This window comes from Anopheles arabiensis, chromosome 2, assembly GCF_016920715.1.
Source record: "Anopheles arabiensis isolate DONGOLA chromosome 2, AaraD3, whole genome shotgun sequence".
Classification (NCBI taxonomy): domain Eukaryota; kingdom Metazoa; phylum Arthropoda; class Insecta; order Diptera; family Culicidae; genus Anopheles; species Anopheles arabiensis.
In genome coordinates, this window is record NC_053517.1 from 15598577 (window position 1) to 15620347 (window position 21771).

Genomic DNA, 21771 nt, shown 5'->3' on the forward strand with positions numbered 1-21771 from the left:
GTTTATTTCCGGTCGTAATGAAAAAAATACGACAAATCCGTTCCGGGTTGGGTATGGCTTTATTTTTACTGCTGCCTATATGTGAAAATTGTGAAAAAGGGCCCACACACACAAATCAATTATCGATTTCCGGCTCGACTTAGTCAAGTATCGATCGCTTGCTGCGGGACACTACCCAGGGATATCTATAAACAAAGTGTTGGAACAATTGCCTAAGCCCAAAGTACTCGCTGAATGGATGTGTGTTGTGTTTGGTTGTTTTGATGTCGAGGGCTTCGAGCCAACCCACCAGGGGGTGAGATGAGTTCAGAGCTCTGACGCTAAATTGGAACTTCGTACTTGGGTGATGCAGTTTAGTGATATCATAAATTTAACCCAATTTACGCAAAAACAATTCCTCTTTTACCCGCTCACGTGGATGTCCGTGCGTTCATAAACTATTTATTGAGCTCGTATGCACGTGTACACTGGGGATTGTGCCTGGGAACGGGTTTAAACCGTACCCGAACAGTTGCAATTGCACCCCTGTGTGGCCTTGGAGAGAGTCGGCAAATTGGAGTCGGTGTATTTGTTGTATTGTAGTGCTCAAATCGCAACGGAGTTCATACGGATAAAGTTCCCGTTTCGCTGTAGTTTTGTTTAGTGCAGTTGAAAAGCTCCCAAAAGCTCTCGAGACCATTGAATCCCCATTGGATCTTGTGGTAGGTGAATTATAGATTTAATTTGTAACCTCCCTTGCACTTGTAAGCTGTGTAGCAACAAAATGATGCGCCGGGAATCAAACCTTTTGCTTTCCCTATAACAGAAGCATTCATTACTAAGGTGGAGTAGTCGCACCAAACCCCTCGGCCTAAGGCATAGCGATAGTGCAATTATTAATGGAAAAATACAACGGCACTACCAGATCGTTAATTATAACACCCCGGCAGTGAATGGTTACATTAATTCGAGCCTCCTGTCTCGAGCCCGAATCTCCAATTCGTCCTCCCTTCCGTTTGATTAACCAAACTCTTGAAGCGTGAGTGCTTGTCTGGGCCCGAAGCAAGGCGTTTGATGTTCGCGGCGCAAATTAGCATCATTAATCTTATCGACGTGCGTCGGTATGAACGAACGAACCGAGTTGATGTGGCGTGATTTTCGGTTCCACTGATCCCGGTACAAGTGAACGCGTTGGAATTGATATCATTCATCAAAACAACACGGCACGTGCACACACACACACATAAACATGGAGTGTGAGATAAGAACGTGAAGGATGTTGACGCGATCAAAGAAAACCCATAGCGCGACAGTTTCCTTTTCCAACAGCGAGGGTTGAAAGAATGGAACCAAAAGAGTAACAACAAAATGGCACCACCCAAACATGCTCGATTTCGATTTACTTGGTGGAGCGTTAGCTCGGAAGAATTTCGATCGGCTGGTGTAACGTAACCCATGAGCCTACCAGATGAGTACCAGATGGAGTTCATCAAACCGCTCGCGGTGAGAAGTGGGAGAGAAAAATAAAACAAACGTACTCACACACACAGTACAAGCAAAGCAGAAAGCACAAACGCAAGCTTCATCATCATACCAGCGTTACAACAAAAGGGCACATTGACGTGGAAGAAGCAAGCTTCCGGGCAAATGCACCATCAAAACAAATTGTTACCTGTGGTGAAAGCACCCTGCAAGGTACGGCGGCAAGGCACTGTCAGGTACACTGCCATACCAAAACATTGAAGAGAGCGTTTGTGCAAAGTAAAAGCTTTTACTGTCGTACAGTGTTCGTCCTCACACCATGAGGTTTCGCTCCCTACGTGTGCCACGTCGATGATGATGATTCGTTTTCAAAGTGTTTCAACGGGCGTTGCCCGGGAAACCGGCGATAGCAAACACCCCAGCCGCCTTGGGACACAGGCAGTAGGCGCATATATTGGCGGCGGTCTGTACCAGTGCACACTCCTCTTACGTCGAGCAGTCGGGCAGCGCACTTTCGATGAGCCGTCTCATCAAATGGAAGATCACCTTGAGATGAAGTGTCGCACCGTGAGAGGGGGGGGGGGGGAAGGAGTGGTCTATTGTTTGCGCACACCGATAGGCATTCTATCCGAGAGACATAAATCTTGTCCGCTTCCCCGATGTGCGGCTTCATTCTTCTTCAAGTCCTCGAAGTACGTTTATGTGCGTGCGTGAAAGTTTCTCGTCCTCTTTCACTCGCTCTCTTGCGTTCAGCTGTTACTACTGTGTGTTCATCATGAGTGTGCGCCTTCCCTCGCGGTCTGTGCCCTTTGCATGAGGCCCGTTTGAATGAAATATCTTTTACCGGTACAACCGTTCACCTTTCTTTTTTTTTTAGGTCCGCCTTCCTTCTTTTCACAACACAATGCCATCTCGAACTGGTGGAAAACCGACACGATCGGTAAGGTTTCTTCTGTTTATAGTTAAAGTGCGGAGGAGTGCCACCGGTGGCTACGTACAGATCGATGTCAATCCAACAATACGCATCGGTATGAATACTCGAAGCGAAAGTTGAACGCAAAACGTAGCGGCAAGCGTTACGAGAGGGAACGGTACTTGAAATGGAGAGTTGATGCTTCCCATGCCAGCCAAGCGTATGGGTGGGTGATGGGTTGGATGGTTGGAAAAGTGGGGTAGATATCATTGCTTGTCGTAACGCAGCAGCGGTAGGCGCTAGTACCGTTTGTGCGATGGTTGCTGTGCGGTACGATTATAATGGCCGACTCATCTGGTGCTCAGCATCGCGCACAATCGCACCATGGCAATCGTCACCAACATGTGGGACATTAATCTTGTCGGGCTGATCTTGTCGTGAGTTTGGTTTTTCGCAGGAGGGGGCGATTGAGCGGTCCGTGCCACGGTTGCGGAGTTTGTTGGTGATTCCAAAAATAGTACGTTGTTTAATTTTGCACGTCACACAGAGAGCGGTTACATAATTATATCGTTATTTTAAACCTTCAAAGCTTATGACAGGCGACTTTCTGAGTGTTCCCTACGTATGGTACATTTTTTATTTTATAAATCATATAACAAAAACTCATCTGTAATGCAGTAAAGCATATTATGTTACTAATTTATGCTCTCAAATTATTTACAATGAACGAATTTTGCCCGTTGCCCTTCATTTGAAAGACCAGAAAATAGAGTTAAAAGTTGTATCGTATTTATACAAATCGGCAAGAACTGGACCTATTTTAAATTTATAATAAATTAAGTGATATTGAAAACACAAATGATAATGGGGCCCTTTCCGTTTTAAGTTCGTTGGCTGAAATTTCAGCCTGTCAGCTGTTTGCATTGTATAGCAGTTTTCGAGCAGCTATCAAAGTGGGTATAATATACAGGTGGGCTTATCCCAAGGTGTATGAATTTTGAAGGCTGATTTTTATCGCTTCTGTTTCTGAATAAGAGTGTTTTGTCTATTCGTCAAGCCTCCAGAAAGCTTGTTTGAACAAAAGTGTTCATCCATCATGTCAAAAATTGATATTTAAATTTGGTTATAAAAAAAACATGCTATGAGACCACCTGGACTATATACACTTTGATTCTGGATTCCATCACCAGGTCTCTTTAATGCACCTTGGGATAAATGTAAACATCACCTTGTTCTGCCATTTCTTCGAGCAGGTACTCGAATCTAATTCTAGCTTTGAGGCTAGAATAATCTAGATTGAAAATTGCAGGCTAGTTTTGTGTGTGGTTTTGTATGGAGTATTTACATGATTTCAGCCTCCAACTGTCAAACCCCATACAAGCTGACTAGAATCGTGAAGGGACCCAATATTAGAAATTTTTTCGCAATATAAATGTAGCTTAAAACATTTAAAAGTTAAGATTATTAAGTAAATCGTATTGAATTCGAAACATATCTCTATAATCACAACTTTTACTCAAAATGTCCTCAAAATAAAACAAGTATTTTACCGTAAACATTTTTCCAACTCAGTTTCAGGTGCAATTCTGTACCTTTCGGAGAAATCGCTTTCATCGCAAGAAAAAAAATGCAAATTTTACAATAAAGATCAAACATCAGAATGGGGAGCTAGCCGAAGCAAAAACCCCAACCAACGGAATAGCCCCAAAGTAAAGTTTAAATCGAAGCTTTAAATTAAACCAATTTGCATAAAGTTTTGCAGCATAAAGGGGGCGAATTATTCCGAGAATGGATTCTACCGGAGACGAGGGGGTGGGGGAGGTTAAGCTCCACCGACATTTCCCACTGACTGTTGGCGCCGTCGGTGCGAATCGTAGGCAAACTTAAATTAAAACCTTCGATTTCTTACATCCAGCAAAGCGTATGGGGTATAGCAGGTAATACCCAGAAAACGATTGGTACTCCAATCCCAAGGAGAAGGAACAAAAAAAAAAGGTAAATATAAGGCTCCCGGCAGTTCGATATGTTGGTCGATATTAGACCACACAAAATTGCAGACTTCGGATTGCTTCATTCAACAGAAACAGACGAACGTGCCAGGGGCAGATGTGTGTGAGTGTGTGTAATCTTCGACTTTTCCCAAGCCATAACAGCAACTCAAATTAGCTTTCCCAACTTCTAGCTGCGAGGGAGGGAAAGATTTGAAGAATATAAAATAATCTGCTCGGATGTTCGATCCAGATATACAGCATGGGCAGCAAACACAAGGTGCCCAAGTGATAACCATTCGTACTAATTTGGACCGGATTTGATAGGAGGGAGAGGGCAGCAGAGCTATTTCGAGTAATTCAAAAGATAAATGGTTAAGTGAAGCATTTCTTCGTCATTTTTTGCCGCGATGGAAACCTACTTAATAGATGAGATGAAAGAGGAAAAGATGCTTTTACAGTAAGTGCATCTTCCATCAGAGGAATGGTAAACATTACGAACCACAATTCCACTCCGATAGTTTAAAAGCTTACACATAAAAACGGTTATTAAAAGAAACACGGACACATATCAAATGGCAAAACCTACAATCAAACCTTCAACAGTGTTCATCCTTTTAGGATTAATTTACTGCTTCTTGGAAACGAAGAAAAGGGCATTCAAAAGTAAAACCAAAAAATGAATCCGTATACTTTAAGTGCTACCCTAGTGCCGGTAGAAGGGAGAAACAGAATCGAGGAATGATATTTTTCTGCTAGAACTGCGCCTAACAGTTCAGCGTATGAGTGGGTAAAGCGCACGCTAGCAAGCGGCACCGAAGCACAAAATGGTTGCATCGGACAGGTTCCGAGAATTCGAGCTTGCGGGTGAAATGGTTGGGTAAAGCAATCAAAACTCAAGTCAGCCGTCTGCAAAGATGACCGGTTTGATGAAGAGAATGTACCATTTGTCAGGTCTGTGTTTTACTCCGCATCATTTCCACCCCCCACTCCCTCCCCTCCTTCCCTCTTGGCATACCCCTTTTTTCACACAGTGTCTTCCCTTTCTCTGTTTATCAAAGGAGTCAATCCGTTTCGAAAACAACCCATCCCTGGGTGGGTTGTGCCGGTCCGTACTTTCATCTGGATGTTATTCTTTTTTCGCCCTTCTTTTCACCCCTCCCCCCCGCTCCACTTGGTTTTCACATCATCCGACCTGTATGCCCAGTGGGGAGAAAAAGTGAGGGACCGTTTTCGTTGCAATAGGAATAGTTTGGCCCTACAGAAGACGGCCACAAGGTTCACTAGTCTGTCGCAAACGACCCATTTGTGGTCAGTGTTATGTTGTTTAGTAGCTTGGGTTGTGTCTGTGTAGGTACATTTTCCTTTTCGCACCGTTCCGTTGTGGCTTAGTGCTTGTTACCTTACCGAAGGCAGCTCTCTGCTGTGCTTCGCGAGAATTCATTTTCCCACAACGGAGACATGGGTTGCACACACACACACACACATAACAACGTAAAACTACCACTTTTCCGGGCTAGGAAACGGGCAAGATCGGGTAGCACCGCTGGGCTGGGCTATTTCCCACCGCAGCAGGGCCAATTATCGCTATCCGGATTTTTAGGTTCTGTTGGGCGGTGCCTGTATCAACGGATTTTTTCGGTCGTTGTTGAGTGTACCAGTGTACCACTCAACTGCAGCCACTGGAGATCAGCGTACAGGACCGTCACATTCTAAGACGGGAGTATGGGAGTGTGGTTTGCAAAGAAACAGGGCTGAAAAAAACGGATGGATTTTATAACCAAAGGCCATTGACCATCCAAAGTGTGTGTGTGTGTGTGTGAAGCGAAATAACATTTGGTGCCATGCGTACACGTACAGCCATATCGCTTTCATACACCCATGTTCCACCCTTTTTCTAAGCTGACCAGTCCGGTGTGTGGTTCTCGCGGGATTAAACCCTAGCCAAGAAATTTGACGATGGCAAGCGTCACTAGGAGAGTTATGGGAGTTACGTTCGGGAAGGTCGAAACCTCACCAGACCACACTGGCCTATTGTAACACACGAAAGGCCGGACGTCGCCGCTTACTGTTACCAGTTCCCAAAAAAAAAAAAGAAATGATGCGTAGGATACTGCACTGATGTCCAGCAAAACCGAACATGTCGGTGTCGATAGCAAAACCTTCGTGAACCCCGGGGGTTCCTTTGCACAGGCCATAAGCCAAACTAAGGTTCCTACTTTTGGGTTACACAAAAACCCAAAATTCTATATTCGGGCTGGAAAAAACACAAACACCCTCAGGCCACAGACCCTTCCACGGTTGGTGGTGGTGGTGGGCCATTCGCTAGCATCATCAACGGCAAATCGAGGTCAAAGCAGTTCGGTTGCGGGCCGTTGGTTGTACATCTCTCCCGCAGGAAACATTCCAAAGTTTCGGGCGCGAACGATATTGTTATTGCGATGCGATGGATTCGGCCAGTAAACTGCTTCGAGGCTGTATTTATTGTTTTTAAAAGTATTTTTTACCCCCATTCTACTTCTACCACGGTAGAAAGGAGCTTGTAAAGCACCTTCAAAAGCTTCCTAGGACACACACATTTGTATTCTGTGCAGCGTTTCGACCGAGCGAAAGAATCCACCCGATAGTCGGATGATTAAAAGTACCCTCCGAATACGCTTGTTTGACCGTTCGTTTGGAGGTTAGAATGGAAACGGATCCATACCCAGTACGAGCTGGTCCATGGATGGTTCCCGAGTAGCAACAAAGATACACAAACGAATAAGCCGGATAGGATTTCGTCGATAATCCCGGGGCTTTGCAGCTTGGAATCGGAGTTGCTTTCCAGCTCGCGCCAGTTGCTGTCGCCTCCCCCGAAACGAGCTTTAACTTTACGCTTCGCCACTTCTTGGTATCGCGTTGGTCTGGGTGGGAGGTCAGATTGAGATGATTCATTGGAAGGACAAACCAGTAATGATCCCCACACTGTCTGTGCTCGCTGGTTGATTTTATTTGGTTGAGTGCCCGTTTTGATGGTGGATTGGCAATAGCAACACGCAGCAAGAAAATATGCAGCAAGTCCGCGGGGCTTTGTGAGTGATCACGAATTAGGCAGCGATTGCAGATTCAAAAAGTTAGCCGCCCGCTACCTACGCTGGTGAAATATCAAAAGAAAGAACAAGTGGGGCGGGATTATACCTCCTCCCTTGCCCCCCGGGGGACACATCATGCGCACCCTACGGACGACAAATCGGTCCGCACTACGCCCGCACCAGAGATGTGACAAGGATCAGGAGCAAAGCTTTTCCCAGTAGGGAAAAGCTTCCCCCAGGGAGGAAACTTTGTGCAGCAGTTGGCGAGACATCGGAACCAACCGACCTTTGCACTGGGTTTTGTCGATCTGAAGACCGAAGCTAGCAAGGTAGTTCGTCCCCAAGTCCCGACGGACCCACGCGCGATGATGGCACCGGTGGCCGGGCCAGGGTTCGGTTGGGATTTGAGATTGAAGCGGTGGGATTAGCTGAAACGAGAATAACACTGAGACACTGGAACTTAACTACTCCCAGACAGACAGACAGCTCAGGTGAGTATTGTCTGAAAGCGCAGTTCAATGCTGGTCCGGTGCGCTGCTATTGCTTAAATGGTGAAATAGGCACAGAGCTAAAGCGCGATAAAATGCGAACGAAAAGAGTTGGTTCTTAAAATAGATGGCAGTGGTAAAGGGGAAAGGCATGGCAGGAGATTGAATTGTACGCAATTTGAGCCGTCGGTACCTGATTCGTGCGACTGTTGCGAGCTTCCGTGCAGCCGGCGTAGCTTACCTGGTGAATAAATCGGGTAAAAAAGGAAGAGAAAAAAGGGCACATTATAGAAAAGGGGAAGTTCAATAACAGGCTAATGATGATAAATTTATCGCTGCGTGTGGGATTGAGTTTGTGCAATTGCTTTACGCGTTTATCTGCTAAATGTTGTCTTTATTCAATATCCGAAATAGTGATTTTCGTGTGAAGTTTATCGAAAACAACATGCCTTAACAAAATGCCCGTCATGGCTTGTTCAAGCCCCGAATAGACCGTGCCCCCATACGTAGGACTGACTATCCTGCTACGGTAACAAAAAGTCACTGAAAGCCAAGCCTACTTCATTGGTGGGTACAGGCAGGCCTTGATCGGCAGTGGTTGTTGTAGCAAAAGAAGAGGAAGAAGATAAACTGATAAGGCAAACTTAAAAAAAAAACAAGTTCTAGAAATAAGGCATTTTGTAATATGCTTTAATAGGTTCTAGATCCATTGAAAGAAAATATTGCTAATTAATTTCATTGGCTTTCGTTCCCAGGTTGAAACGATGCAACTTGATTGGCTCGTACATTGCGTACTCGATGAAAACGATCAGCCAAAATGGAAAAACAACATACCAGCTGTATCGAAACAAATTACCCTATCTTTCAACCATCAGACTAACGCAACAAAGCCACAGGCGTTTTATCATTTTTTGTTGTTGTTTCCGGCTTGTTTAGTGCCGAATCTAATACCGAGCCCCGGTAATATCCCTTCTCCGACAACACACAGCAATCAATCGATGATGATGATGATGATCATGGAGCATAGGCACAGTGAAGCGGGATAGGACACAACCCACAGGTCAACCATTCCTTTTCTCTCGCTCCCTTTCTCTCGGGAGGATCACCGAGACTCCATCAACGAAGCAGTTTTGTAACGGACGCTGGAATCCGGAATAGGAATAGATACAACACACACAGAACCAGCACATGGTACAAAAAAAACCGGGTGCCATGCGCTAGTGTTTCAAAAACTATAGCGTGACAAACGAACCGGGCTCCGGACACGCACGGGCTTCAAGGATGGAAGCTACTGGTGGAAGCTGCTTTTTTGTACCTCAAACATCATCAAAACAGCACACGGACACACAGGATGGAGCGAGCCTTTCCACCGTTTGCCGACGGACCGCTGGCTTCGTGGACGAGGACAAAGTTTGGAAATTGAAATTCATAACCTCGTCACCGGTTTCATCGTTGATAAGCTAGTTTCCATTCCATTTCTCGTGGCTTTTTTATCCCTTTCATTCTCTCGTTCTCTCTCTCTCTCGCTCTCTCTCTTTCTCTCTCTCTCTCTTTCCAGTGGGTGGATCGCTTGCGCTCGTCCTCGTTTTTGTTGCTCGTCCACCTTCAAATGTGTCGCACACCTTCATCAGACTGTCCACTCCTGCTGGCCCTCCTACTCACCAGCCCATCAAGGCGTATACCACCTATCGCAGAAGCGTATCGTTTTCCACCCGGGCAGCGTATGATATGGTGACCAATTTCCGAATCAATATTTAATCAGGTTCCGAGCCGATATCGAACCCCCTTTCCGTTAGCCTTTCCGCAACGAAGGCGGAGGGGCGCTGGTCAGCGGGAGACTGACTGACTGACTGTGTGTCACGAGCTGAAATTGGAAGTTGTCAACCGCCGCAACCTAAAACTGTGCAACGTATCCCAGCTGGGATAAGTTTTGGGAAAGCTAGAGCATAACATATATTACACCGAGGGAGGTTGTGCCCTTTCCCCTCTCCCAACTCCCTCTCGCACTACGTTTGCACTGTAAACATGGCCCCATTTGTCAAGGGAATTGGAAACATGACCAATTACATCAGCGCCTTGCAGACGACGATGGTTGAAGCCATTCGGATCGGGCGGAATCGTGCGAGTTGGAAGGTTTGGGAGAAAAATTTTGATGTATGACCCCAACAGTTTTACTCCCTCCCCCCCTTACAACACCGGAATGGGATCGTCTGTGGGGGGATTGGGAGTAGCCGTAACAAAACGTTTTTACAGGCTAGGTTGAGGTAAATACGTATCATTACACTGAATTACAAACACACAACGGGAGGCGTAGCGTATGGTGGTAGCATGTTGCGTGTCAGCAGCGAGGGATGATAGCTTCGGATCCACTCCGAAGGGTCGGCCGGTGCTGGGGCAAGTATACAATAATCACATTACTTCATCAAACATGAAGCACGCTTACTCGGGGGGGAATCGTATTTTTTGTGAAGCACCACGTGGGTAAAGTTTCCCATGCACCAGTTGGTTGGTATTTAAACCGTTCCCAAATTGTCAGGAGGGATGAGAGAGAGTCGTCTCCGGGGGAGGGTAGGTTTGGTTTGGTGAAGTAGTTATTGGGATTTTAACTCCCAACACGCAGCATACAGATGGGTGGGTATGAGTGTCAGGTGTGTGCAGAGGGGGTATGTAATTATCATCGCATCGGATTGCGTTTCGCTTCGGGGAGTAATGATTACGAAATCATAATTGAAATGCAGCATAAAATGGGCGTTTGGTGGGTTTTTAGTTGTGCTTTGAGCCATTGTTATTTCATAGCAGTTTTGGTTTAGATTTTCTCCCCTCCCACTCTCCCTCCTCCCCTTTTCAAAGCGTGTTAATAATTGAAATTGTCGGGCAGAGCAGTTGCGTTCAATTAAACGTTGTTTTCATACATAATACTAAATAGTTTTAATGATCTATCATTGGTTTGAAGGAAGGTGTTCAACTATAAACGCTTTTGGGTAGCATTTTGATACTGCAACTTAATTGTGTTTTACTAAATTTATTGTATAAATCTTTATACAATGTTTGAAGGGGAAAAGATGATCTCCCCTACAAAAATGTCTTGTTTCACAACGCAAGATAGAATATTCCTACACAAAAATGAGGTTAAACGATTGTCTTACTCTTTTGAACATACATTAAGCCATCACGGCATGCAGAAATTATCCTTTCTCATCAATACAATTATCCTGCTGTAAACACTTTACCAAAATAAACCCACCAACCAACGAAGATTAGCCAACAATGGTACCGCGTATCAACATTCGATTCGATCACTATTGAACAAGCACTATCAAAGCCCAAACGACGTTCTGCTCTCTCTCGAAACCTTGTGCTTCTTTGCCATATCATTCCTCCTCCTTTTCCTCCTCATCAAGCCCAGTCCCATTCCACTCTATCGCGATAAATCAATTCACGCAACGATGACGGGGCAGTATTCACCCATGTGTAGGATAATATATTTATTTATCAACTATCACACACGCGCCCCAAACATGATGCAACCTTTCTACCAACCCACACACAAACAGACGCATGGGCCACATGGTCCGGAGGAGAGGAAACTGGCTTTCTAGCTACATCAATACCGAACGCGGAACAAATAGATCCGCGGGTCGCTTGTGGAAAGGGGTGAACGGGGGTTGTGTATCCTCGTTGCTAGTTGGCCGTGGGGGAAGCGTTCGAAGCGTTTTCCGAAAGGAATCCCATTCTGGCGCCGAAGAAATGTAAAGTCATGCGCTAGGTCAAGCAGCTTGGACGGGCTGGAAGGAGCAGTTATTAAATCACAACTTCTCATGTCTTTTCCGTTCTCACAGCACAACAATAACAGCAAAAAAGAAGAGGAAAATAAAATGCTCCCTCAATGGGTGAGGGGTTGGGGACCTAATCTTCTCTTCCGCCAGTTGCTTTGGTTGTATTTAGCTTTCTGCGTGTGTGTGTGTGTGTGTGTTTCTGCTTCTCCTTTTCCAGCTCCCGTTATGTTGCCTCACATATTTTACGGAAAGACATGTGGCGTGACGAAGGCATTGTATTTATGTTTATGTGTGTTTAACAAAGAACATATTCACACATACTTTCTAACACACACGCACACATATACACACGTACAAACACGTCGTTGCGCATTTAAGCAGACCCTTTACCGTCTACAAGCCAATTACGTACGAAGGTTCGGTTCGGTTCGGAGAGGTTCGTTGGTGCGGGAAGGATGCTCGTTACGCTCCGTTTGGCGAAACTAAGGAAACCATCACAGCACCCCCCTTGAACCCTCAACTCACACACACACTCTGTTTGGGAGGAAAAGTGGCTTGTTTGTCGGATTTTTATTCAATTCCTGCTTGACTGAACGGAGCAGCAATGGAAGCGGTTGGAAAATCGCGCACCGCGTATACCTCGAGCGAAATTTGATTTATGATCTCATCTTCAGGGTGCAGCAAGCATATGGAGTCCTGCCTGGACTGCTGCAAAATGGGATACGTTTGAGTGGGTGGGTGGATGTGTTGTTTCGATTTCACCGCCTCCCTCACCCGCCCCACTCCACTAGGTAGCGATCCTGGTGTTGTTTTGATTTTATTGATTGAGAGAGCGAAAACTTTCGACTGCGGCCCACTAGGGGGGCGCATGAAAAATTGGAAAACAAATGGCAAATGAACCGATCGGAGCGCTGTCTCACGAGACCCCTAAACGCGGTCAATTTGCGCACGGGTTGAGCAATGGTGGTTCGCTATAGTTTATGAACAGAAGATGAGGGGAAAGTTTGCCATTCCTTCGCGTATCGCCCCCTCTTGAGGGAGTTATAAGAGTTTGTTTGACAGATAACAAAGCATGACGTGTTGGTATTTGCTATGCCACTGTGCTGTGCTGAAGTAATATCTGCATGTTTTGTTAGGTTTTTGTTTACGACGACACGTTGGTTCGATCTGTCTCGGCACCACCACCAGCACACAGACAGACAGACAGAAACGAAGTGAAACCGCGCAACCGAGCAAAGTGTGAGGTTTTGGGAAAGAAATTATTTATTGGTCGTTTGTTGCTCGCTGTTCGGCCGCCAACAGCGGTTGCAGTCGTAAAGTTGTGCCTGGTAGCTTGTTTGAAAGCCGTGCGACAAGATTGAAACGGAACCAGTGCTCGGAAATGCTGTCCGTACAGCTGGCACAGTGACTTTTTTTCTCTCTCCATTTTCCGTAGCCATTTCGGTGTGGTTTTACACAACTATTTAACGGCAAAACAGCGAGCTACCGTATGGAGCCAACAGTGGAACAGATTGAAACAATGTCACAAGCAATGTGCAATCAACCACACTAGACGTTTAGTTAAATAGGGAGGGGGGGGGCTTTGAAACGAAAACTGAAATACATTGTGTCTCAGACGTGTCCCAGATGGATGATGTAATGTATCTCGCAGGTTTCGCATGTCTCCTCGTATGACTCACTCGCAGTATGGGATAGATGTTTACTGGCGTAGCTTGCGATCTCTGTCAAATCGATTTGCTTGCATAACTGTAAATCAGTTTTTTCCTCCAACAACACACACCCACCCCCAGAAGGCATGATGGTAACAGTAAAAAAAAGAAGCGAGTAAATGGTTACAAACCACACACTGGCACGTGGCAATGATCGATAAAAGCGTAAACCTACAGACGTAAAGACCTGTCGAAGGACTGGATCCGGTAGACCCACCACCTTACAAAGACGACCGGATCTAGTGTCTGTGTGTGTGCATGGAGTCTCTTACGTTTTTTTTTCCTTTAAGCCACTGATTCCGATGATGTACGTGACAGTGGCAGTAAACATGTGTCGCTAAAAAGGTACGGAGAGGTAGGCGGGATAAAAATATCGAACCCTCGAACACATCCTCGTACGAGGCACGATAGAATCTGGATAAGAAATCGTAAACAATCGCTCACACATACCCACACCTACTGCAAGCCTCGGCACGACAGCCGGGCCTACTTTTGGACACGTTTTCAATCGCGGTTTCTTTGGTTGTGTGTATGTGTGTGTGAGTGTTTGTTTTTTTCTTCTTCTTTCAATGTGTCACTATTGGTCGCCTTTCACTTTCGTTCGTTTTGCCCGTCCTTTTTGTCTATGCTACCCTGATCGAATCATCGACCGCCACTTCCGCTTCACGCTGGGGCAGGAAATGGGTTTCTTTTTTTTCGTTGCATTATGCTACCGTTCAACCGTTGGACGTTCTGTTGGTCGACTCGGTAAGAGAACCATATTTTTTCACTGCAGGGTTTTCCCGGAAGGAGCAGGTAGTTGGTGGTTTGATAGAATTGTGAGTTGTTGAAAAAAAATGTATGGGGTTTTTGAAGGGAATTTGAATTTATTTAAAATCGAAAGATTGTGTAAAAAAATCGAATATGATAAAATAAATTTAAAGAATTGTCTACAATTTTCATAATTTGTGTGTATCATAAATTCAAAAGCTTAATTTTTATATTATTTTATAGAAGATATGGAAAGGACAGCTTTATTCAAACTCGCTTGAAACTGGCAAAGAGGCATCGGTAAACAAAAAGAAACAATCAACGATAAAGCAAATACGCGCTACAATTTCAGTCGAGCAGGCTCCGACGGTTGCATGTGTGGTATGCGTGTTTGTATGAGCCTGTTATGAATGTTTCTCTCGCCCGTATTATGCTCAGCAATTTCTTTTTTTCTCTCTCTCTCTTTTACTCCACCGCTTCACCCATCGTACCGAATAAGCAATTCAGCACACGAACCAATCGAAAGAACTTTACTTTCCCATCCAGCGGTGGTGTAAGATTCGATTTTTAAAAATCGATCAACCACGCCTGTTGGTTTGCGCGCGACGCTCGTCTACCCGAGCGCGGCAAGAACCCAGAGGTTGGGCGCGCGTTCCCGTCGGTACGTGTGAAGCATGACCTAGAAAAGGGATACTTTTCGTCAAACATTCACCGACTTGGCCGAGGTATTAGCGAAAGTAATATCCTTTATCCTTGCGAGAGCGCCCGTGCCTTGCCTTCGTGCTCGGCGTGAGGAGGGAAATGGGAATATATACCTGTTGGGTTGGGAAAAATTTGATTCTTAGAATGAAAGTGCGAGCCATGCGAGAGCGAGAGAGAGAGCGCGAGAGCGAAGAAAGGGAAGAAAAATGCTCCTCCAGTTTGGCACGCTGGATGAAACCCCTGCCATCCGCCTCCGCCCCGTCCACACTCGTCCTCCCCGTGATGGATGCCAATCAGGCCGAACGATGAAGCGCAGCGCGCGCACGCGAAAGTATCGAGGCGAGGCTCACATTTTAATCTTTCTTCTAATTCATTGAACAATTTCCAATTTCACGGGTATTATAAAACTTCCACTTTCACCGTTTGCGGCCACACCCGCTTGGTACTTTCGAAAGGTTGGCGGCTCGGGAACAAACAATATAACCCTTCGCATCGTGGGTTCGGGTCTCCTGTTTCGTTCCGAGCCCTTGCGGAGGCTGGCGGATGGGATGGGCGCATGCAGAACCGAAGCGCAAGGGGGCGAAGCAAACCAAGCAACGAGCCGTTAAATCTATTGCGCTTCATCGTTTTATCGTTTTCAGTCGCCCATTTTCGGCTAAAAATATTATCGACCATCAAAATGGGGAGTACAGGGAGGGACACGCAGCAGCCGTTAGCCTTCCGTTTTCGGTAGGAATATTGAATGAACAAAATTGAGGCATGGGCAGAACAGGGTGTAGTGGAAATGGTGGGTTTGGGTTTTGTTGGGTGATTTATTTTTCCCCAAACAATTTACACCGCTTATAGTTGGGCGATAATCTTTGGAACGCAATTGCTGCCCATGTGGTGGAGTTTGTGAATAAAAAAATAGGAGCTAGTTTCTTTATCAGTATAACATTAAGATTCACTATTAAACATGCTTACGATTTTACTCAAATTGCTCTACAAATCAGGAAACAAAATACTACCAAAATTACTCCTTTCCCACAAATAAACCATTCTTTCTAAGGCGCATAGGTAAATCAAAGCTCGAGGCAAATATATTGCCCGTTTTCCCCGAAACGGAAAAGATTGATACGCTGTGCCTAATCGAACGAACACACAAACACCCGCACACAACAAACAAAACTGGCGCTCCATTTCGGTGAAACGCGTGAAGCGGAAACAATTAGCAAATCCATAGCTTTTGCTCTATTTCCAATCAATTGCCCGATAGGCTTAATCCGGAAACGTTTAGAGATTTATAACTATTTCCCTCCCCCTTTTTTCGCACCCATTAGCAGGCAGCCTGGTGGTGGTGGTAGAGCGGTAGGCGATGTTTGTGTGTGTGTGTGAAGGTGTTGTACGCTTTCCACCAACACTCCATTAGCCTATATTTGTTGGCCTTTTTTTGTGCTGGCTTTTCTATCCGGTACGCCAGCCGGAAGATAAATGGACATTCTAAATGGCACCGGCCTTGCAGCGGCAAGAAATCAACGATGACACGGAAAAACACTCCCATTCACACCCGTGATCGAGCGATCAAGCGAGGTTTGGCGTTGGGCCGGAGCAGCCCAATACAAAACATTAGCTAAATGTAGAAACAGATTTACTACTTAGAGAAACAGCTCATATGACCAGATAGTGCGTTATTTTTGCAAACAATCAAAGCTGATTGACTGTGGCAGCCTCAGTTGAATGAAGGTATGGCACTAATGACAGTTGTCGAAAGTTCTCTAGAAGCCAGTTTTCCAACCCGCAACAAGGATAACTCATCAATATCTCTCACACGCACATGGAACATAATTAAATAAATTTTTATTTCAATGACTTACTATTTCTCTATCTCTACTTGCTCAACGATTCCGCAAACATTCGATAGCCTTCCTCGTTTTGCGCGGGACGGAGTAATCGTACCGGCCGCCGGAAGGGATAATACGATAAGGCAACGAAGGAAAACATACAAACAGCCACATTAGCACAGACCCAAGGAGCCGCATTTGTTCGCATCCTCCATCCATCCATCGCCTACTACACAACACATCATTATCAGCTTAACATTAGCCCGTTTGGCCCGGTGGCCGTGGATGGCTGGAGTGGCGGCAATCGGGAAATGTTGGGTCGTGTTTTGCTTCGATAGCACGTGAGCAGCGGGATCATCCATTCGATACATCCAAACGCTGCTTGGAGGGATGCTTCTCGAGATTGTTTCCCTGTCCGGCGAAAGAGGGCGATGGGAAGCATCTGGGACGGGGCAGCTTCTTGGAGCTCGTTATAATGCGGCCCATTATTCAAACAAGCCCGAATTGACAAGCGGCAGCGATGTCTTCGTTCGATGTTCGCCCGGCACAGCGCCCGCCCGTGCTTGGCTTGGTGCTTGAGGTTGTTCCCCTGCTACCGACACCATTAGCCATAGCCGATAGCCGCTAAAGCCGCGTGTTATCTTTCTGACCTCAATTGAACTGCGATGAGGCCGTGCCGTGCCGTGTCCCTTGTGCCTGTGCCGCGTGTTCCCTGCCTGGTCAAGCAGTGCACGAATACGGGTGATTATGGGAGGATTGCAGTGTAGTGGGGTTTTCCCAGGCTCGCTTGCCATTCTCGGGTGAGTGTTTGTGGGTAAGCTCACGAAAACGTTCCTTCAGTTCACGCAATCTCTATCTCGTGTGGGTAAGGTGACGAGCATAATGACACACTACACAGAAGGCACGACGACGATGATGATGATGATGGATGAGATTTCAAGCCAGTCGATCGCGTCTCGATACTGCGCGTGGCATGACAATTCCATTCTTGCATTCTCTCACATTCGGTGGGCCGTTTTTGCCCCCTCCCCCGAAAGCTTGGGCTTTTGCGGGCCGCACTTTGTGACGTAAACATGCTGGCAGATGTGTGACATCTAGTGGGTTGGGAATGCTTCGCTAATGATTGAAGACACATCCCGTGTGCTTTGCCATTGCGGCACGTCAACAGGCCCATTAGCTTAAGCTGGGCTGGGCGACGGACGAGTTATTTCGTGCAAGGCAGTTTTTTTTTTAGCGACGGGCTCTTATACAGGGGTTTCCTGGGGTTCTCATAGTTGTTGGACACTTACTTGACTCTTTCTTATAGGAAGTGATTTTCATATGATGGAAATTGGACTCTATGTCACCCTTTTTGGACAAGCTCCTTGTAAATTCCTATAGGATTTACCCAACAATAATGCTATAGAGTCCAATTCCCATTACATTAGGTTCGTTTCACGCAAGTAAGAGCGAATAAACTGTCCCACAGTTATGAAAACTCCTGGAAAACCATGCAATGCCTGCGTTTACTGCATAATGGTGCTGATTTTTGCTGCTATTTCCAGCGTGTAAGATTTTGAAGGTACTTTCAAGTGTTATTGTATTGCGAGTCTCCTATGTTACGTAAAAGATGAAATAAATATTGCAGCAATTTAAAGCATCTTCAGCTGAGGGCACATTGAGCGCTTTAAAAAGCAGGCAAACAAGAACAAAGTTCGAAAAGCCTAATTTATGGAAGCCACAGCGCGCGAAGCACATCCGCATCCCAAACAAGCACACGACAAATCATTGGCGTGATGGTTTTGTTTTCTGCGTTTTGATTATTTTCCTCCAAACTTTCCCCTCGGTCCAGCCGCTCATACTGGGGTCGGATGAAGCCGCATCCCCCCTAGGCAATTCCGCAATACCATCATTATAAGGCCATTTCTTTCCAATTTTCCTTCATCATACCCTGTCCTTACCGCACCACCACCACACAAGGGAGCAGGCAGGCAAGATCGCGAACCAATTTTCACCGCCATTGTGATTGTGTGAATCTATTTCATTTATTATTTTTTGCCAACTGCACGACGGATGGAACAAACTGCACAAAGAAAGAGAGAAAAATAGAACAAAAAAAACAAATCTCTACCCTCTTTAGTCACCTCAGCAAACCGACGAACATTCATATTGAACGTTCAGATTCATCTCATCGCACCATGGCAACCATTTTCACGCTTCGCTGGTACGTGAGCGGCTTTTTTGTTTTTTTCGGGGGAGCTTTCCTCTTTGTCGTCTCCGGTTGAAATATGAATGGGGTGATGGGTGGGTGGGTAAGAGCGGGAAAACAAAATAATGCACTTACACTCACGTATTGACACGCGTGCTACCGTGAATTTGGTTGCAAATTTGGCAAACGCATGTTACCTCCGCGGGGGCCCGGGTTCGTGGTAGATTGTGAGATGAATGAATTGGGGTGGAAAAAGTAGAACGAAGAAATAATAACTGAGTGATGTTTAATAAAATAAGCCATTTTTTGTCATGTGTTCACTGAGTTACGCTCGGTAGTGATATGAAAAATAATAAATGAGCTTTCATGTGAAAAGCGTTCACAAAGCTGAGAATAAGTTAAATACGTAAAGGAATAAGTTTTGTACTTTAGTGATCATATTGGCTTGAGTTGATGAAATAAATCATCATTCTGGGTGCTAAACATGCGTTAGCCCCCTTGCTATAGTTTATTATAATTTAGATTATTTTTAAAACAGCCCCAATGTGTTTGGGTTGATAGAGAGTTGATAGAGCTGCTCAACATCAAAGCAGCATATTCTTCAGTCAGTCGCGTTTCCACCACATGTTCAATGAAATTGTTCAACAATATTGCATGAAAGGCAACGCACAGAAATAAACTCATACCTCTTCTCCACTCTAAGGCGTAATTAAAATACCTGATTTCCTGCCGTGCAAGCGCAGCCAATCGACGGTTCGCCTTTCATCGGCCCGAGCTGGGAACGGTTTTGCAAACGGGGATCGTAAACTAAGCGCAAGAGTCAACGGATATACCACCACATACACGCACACACACACACACTCGTCTTCGGAAGCTGTGTTCCCCCACCCGGGTTTTCAGCAGCAGTCTTTCTGCCACTGGCACCTCATTCACGTGACTCGTTCGTGATCGCCTCGTTAAGTATCAATTAGCTTCACTCATTCACAGCTGGTTGGCTTGCTTTGTTTACCACACTTTGGCACACACACACACATACAAGCGCACGCACTCACTTTGCAACAGACACGCTACACGCTCCGTCGCGGACAAAAGTTAAAGGCAAGCAAAGGAAAAGAAAAACGTTAACACACTCGTTTGTGTGATTAGCAGCAGGGTTGCACTGTTCACTGTGTCACCCCAGTCGCGGGATAGGCAGTGCGAAAGAAGCCGTAACGAATGGTCCGGTTTGAGAATGAGATGACTATTAAGCAAATGGCAACTCGGTAGTATAAGTAAGTTGAAATAAAAGAAGATTAACTGCAATCAAATGCACATTAAAAGTGATGGAAGCGAAACAAATGCAACTCCTGCTGCTGTTGCTACTGTCACCGCTGTTGCAAAAAGACATAAATCAGTGTCAAAGATCCCTGCCTCGAGTTGGGCCCGCGTGCGATGGAGTGCTGCTCGCAAATGGACAGCATCTACAGCAACTGAACGTCAAGCTTTTGTTTGTACACAGGCACATAAGCAGCACAAGAAGAAACAAACGTTGCTCAAAACACACACTTGCTGGTACACTTGCTATTTTTTCGCTATTTGTTGTCCAACGAAATGTGGGTGTGTGTGTGTTTGTGTGTATCTTGATCTATTTACACAGCACAGAGTGAGTAAATACACCAAGAACACCACTTGCACTAAGTGCTGGCTCTGAGGCGATGGTCTGCCCGGGCAGGAACTTTATACGCTGACAGCAAAACTTTTCCATTCCTTTCTAAACTCTCTCCACGCACAACACGGAAGACGAGCAGTACAAAAAATCCGGCCAACAGCTTACAGTCGTTTGGGTGTGTGCGTGTATGTGTGCCTTCGTTTCGCTGCTGCACCGAACCCTTCCTGCACCGGGGCGTACTGCTCCGGGGCGGTTCAGGTTTGGAAATGAAATGAGACAGCCCGAGACTTGTTTACATTGGGAGCGTGTCCCTAGCACCAGGGTACAGAACCATTGTTGGAAAACATTTTTCGTTGCACAGTTCGCAGAACGAATCGCGCGAAAGACGGCGAATGGAACGAAGGAAGGGGACAACTTTCTTGCCAGCTGTTTATCGATGAACGTACGAATCATCGCATCACCTACGAGGGTGTTTCTGTGTTCCACCCGCTTATGCTTACGCAAACAGACTCGTTTGAAGGCGACCCAGCACAGGACAGAAGGCACGCTCAATTGCACCCCCGGACTCACTCTTATGTAAAATGTTTTGCTGGCTCATCGAACGTGTTGCCTAATTTTACACCCCCCCCCCCCCCAAACACGCGTGACTCCATACGGGTATGCAAAATTTCGTCTAATTATTCTTTCACTCCTAAGGACACACACCAACACACGCACACCTTTCTACCAGCAGTAAGCTTTTCACCAACCTCGAATCGACACACATGCACACAGAGCTTTTTGGCATTCGCAGCAACAGCGGGTGCTGCCAATTGTTGGCGGTTTGCGCTGCGTATCGGCGGACGTCTCAGAGATAACTGACCCGATCGTGTTTGGCTCGGGCACTAAAGAAGCCACCGCCACGAGCTTCCGACAATGGCTCAGCTTCCTGTCACACACACTCTCTTTCTCATTGTGCGTGTGTGTGGGTGTGGGTGGGTGTGTACGTGCGTATAATGTTTTCGTGCTTTTTTGGATGCTACTGCTTCGCACTGTTTGGGGTGTACTGTTTGTCGGGTGGTACTTTCTTCCCCAAGCTGGCTTCAGCAATCCGAGCTTCTGCTTCTGTTGCGAAGGTGGTGGTTATTGCGAGAGAGCGAGAGAGCTCACAATCTCTCATATAACAGCCGGTCGTGTGTGTTACGCCTTGGAGAGTCCAACAAGTTAAAATCCCGAATTTTACATTTCGAAAAATGCTCACGCGATGTGAAAATTGGA

At 45.9% G+C, this 21771-nt stretch overlaps 1 protein-coding gene across 15 annotated transcripts in view; it reads right to left on the reverse strand.

The window, feature by feature from the left end:
- The window catches only part of LOC120908893, a 160655-nt gene that overhangs the window by 67140 nt on the left and 71744 nt on the right, over nt 1-21771 (reverse strand). For 9 of the 15 annotated variants that reach the window (XM_040320389.1, XM_040320391.1, XM_040320386.1 and 6 more), the window contains one exon: nt 8115-8162. The exons of the other annotated variants lie outside the window; for them this stretch is intronic. In XM_040320389.1, the coding sequence (XP_040176323.1) occupies nt 8115-8162 (48 nt within the window). The remainder of the gene's footprint in view (nt 1-8114; nt 8163-21771) is intronic. 15 annotated transcript variants of the gene reach the window in all.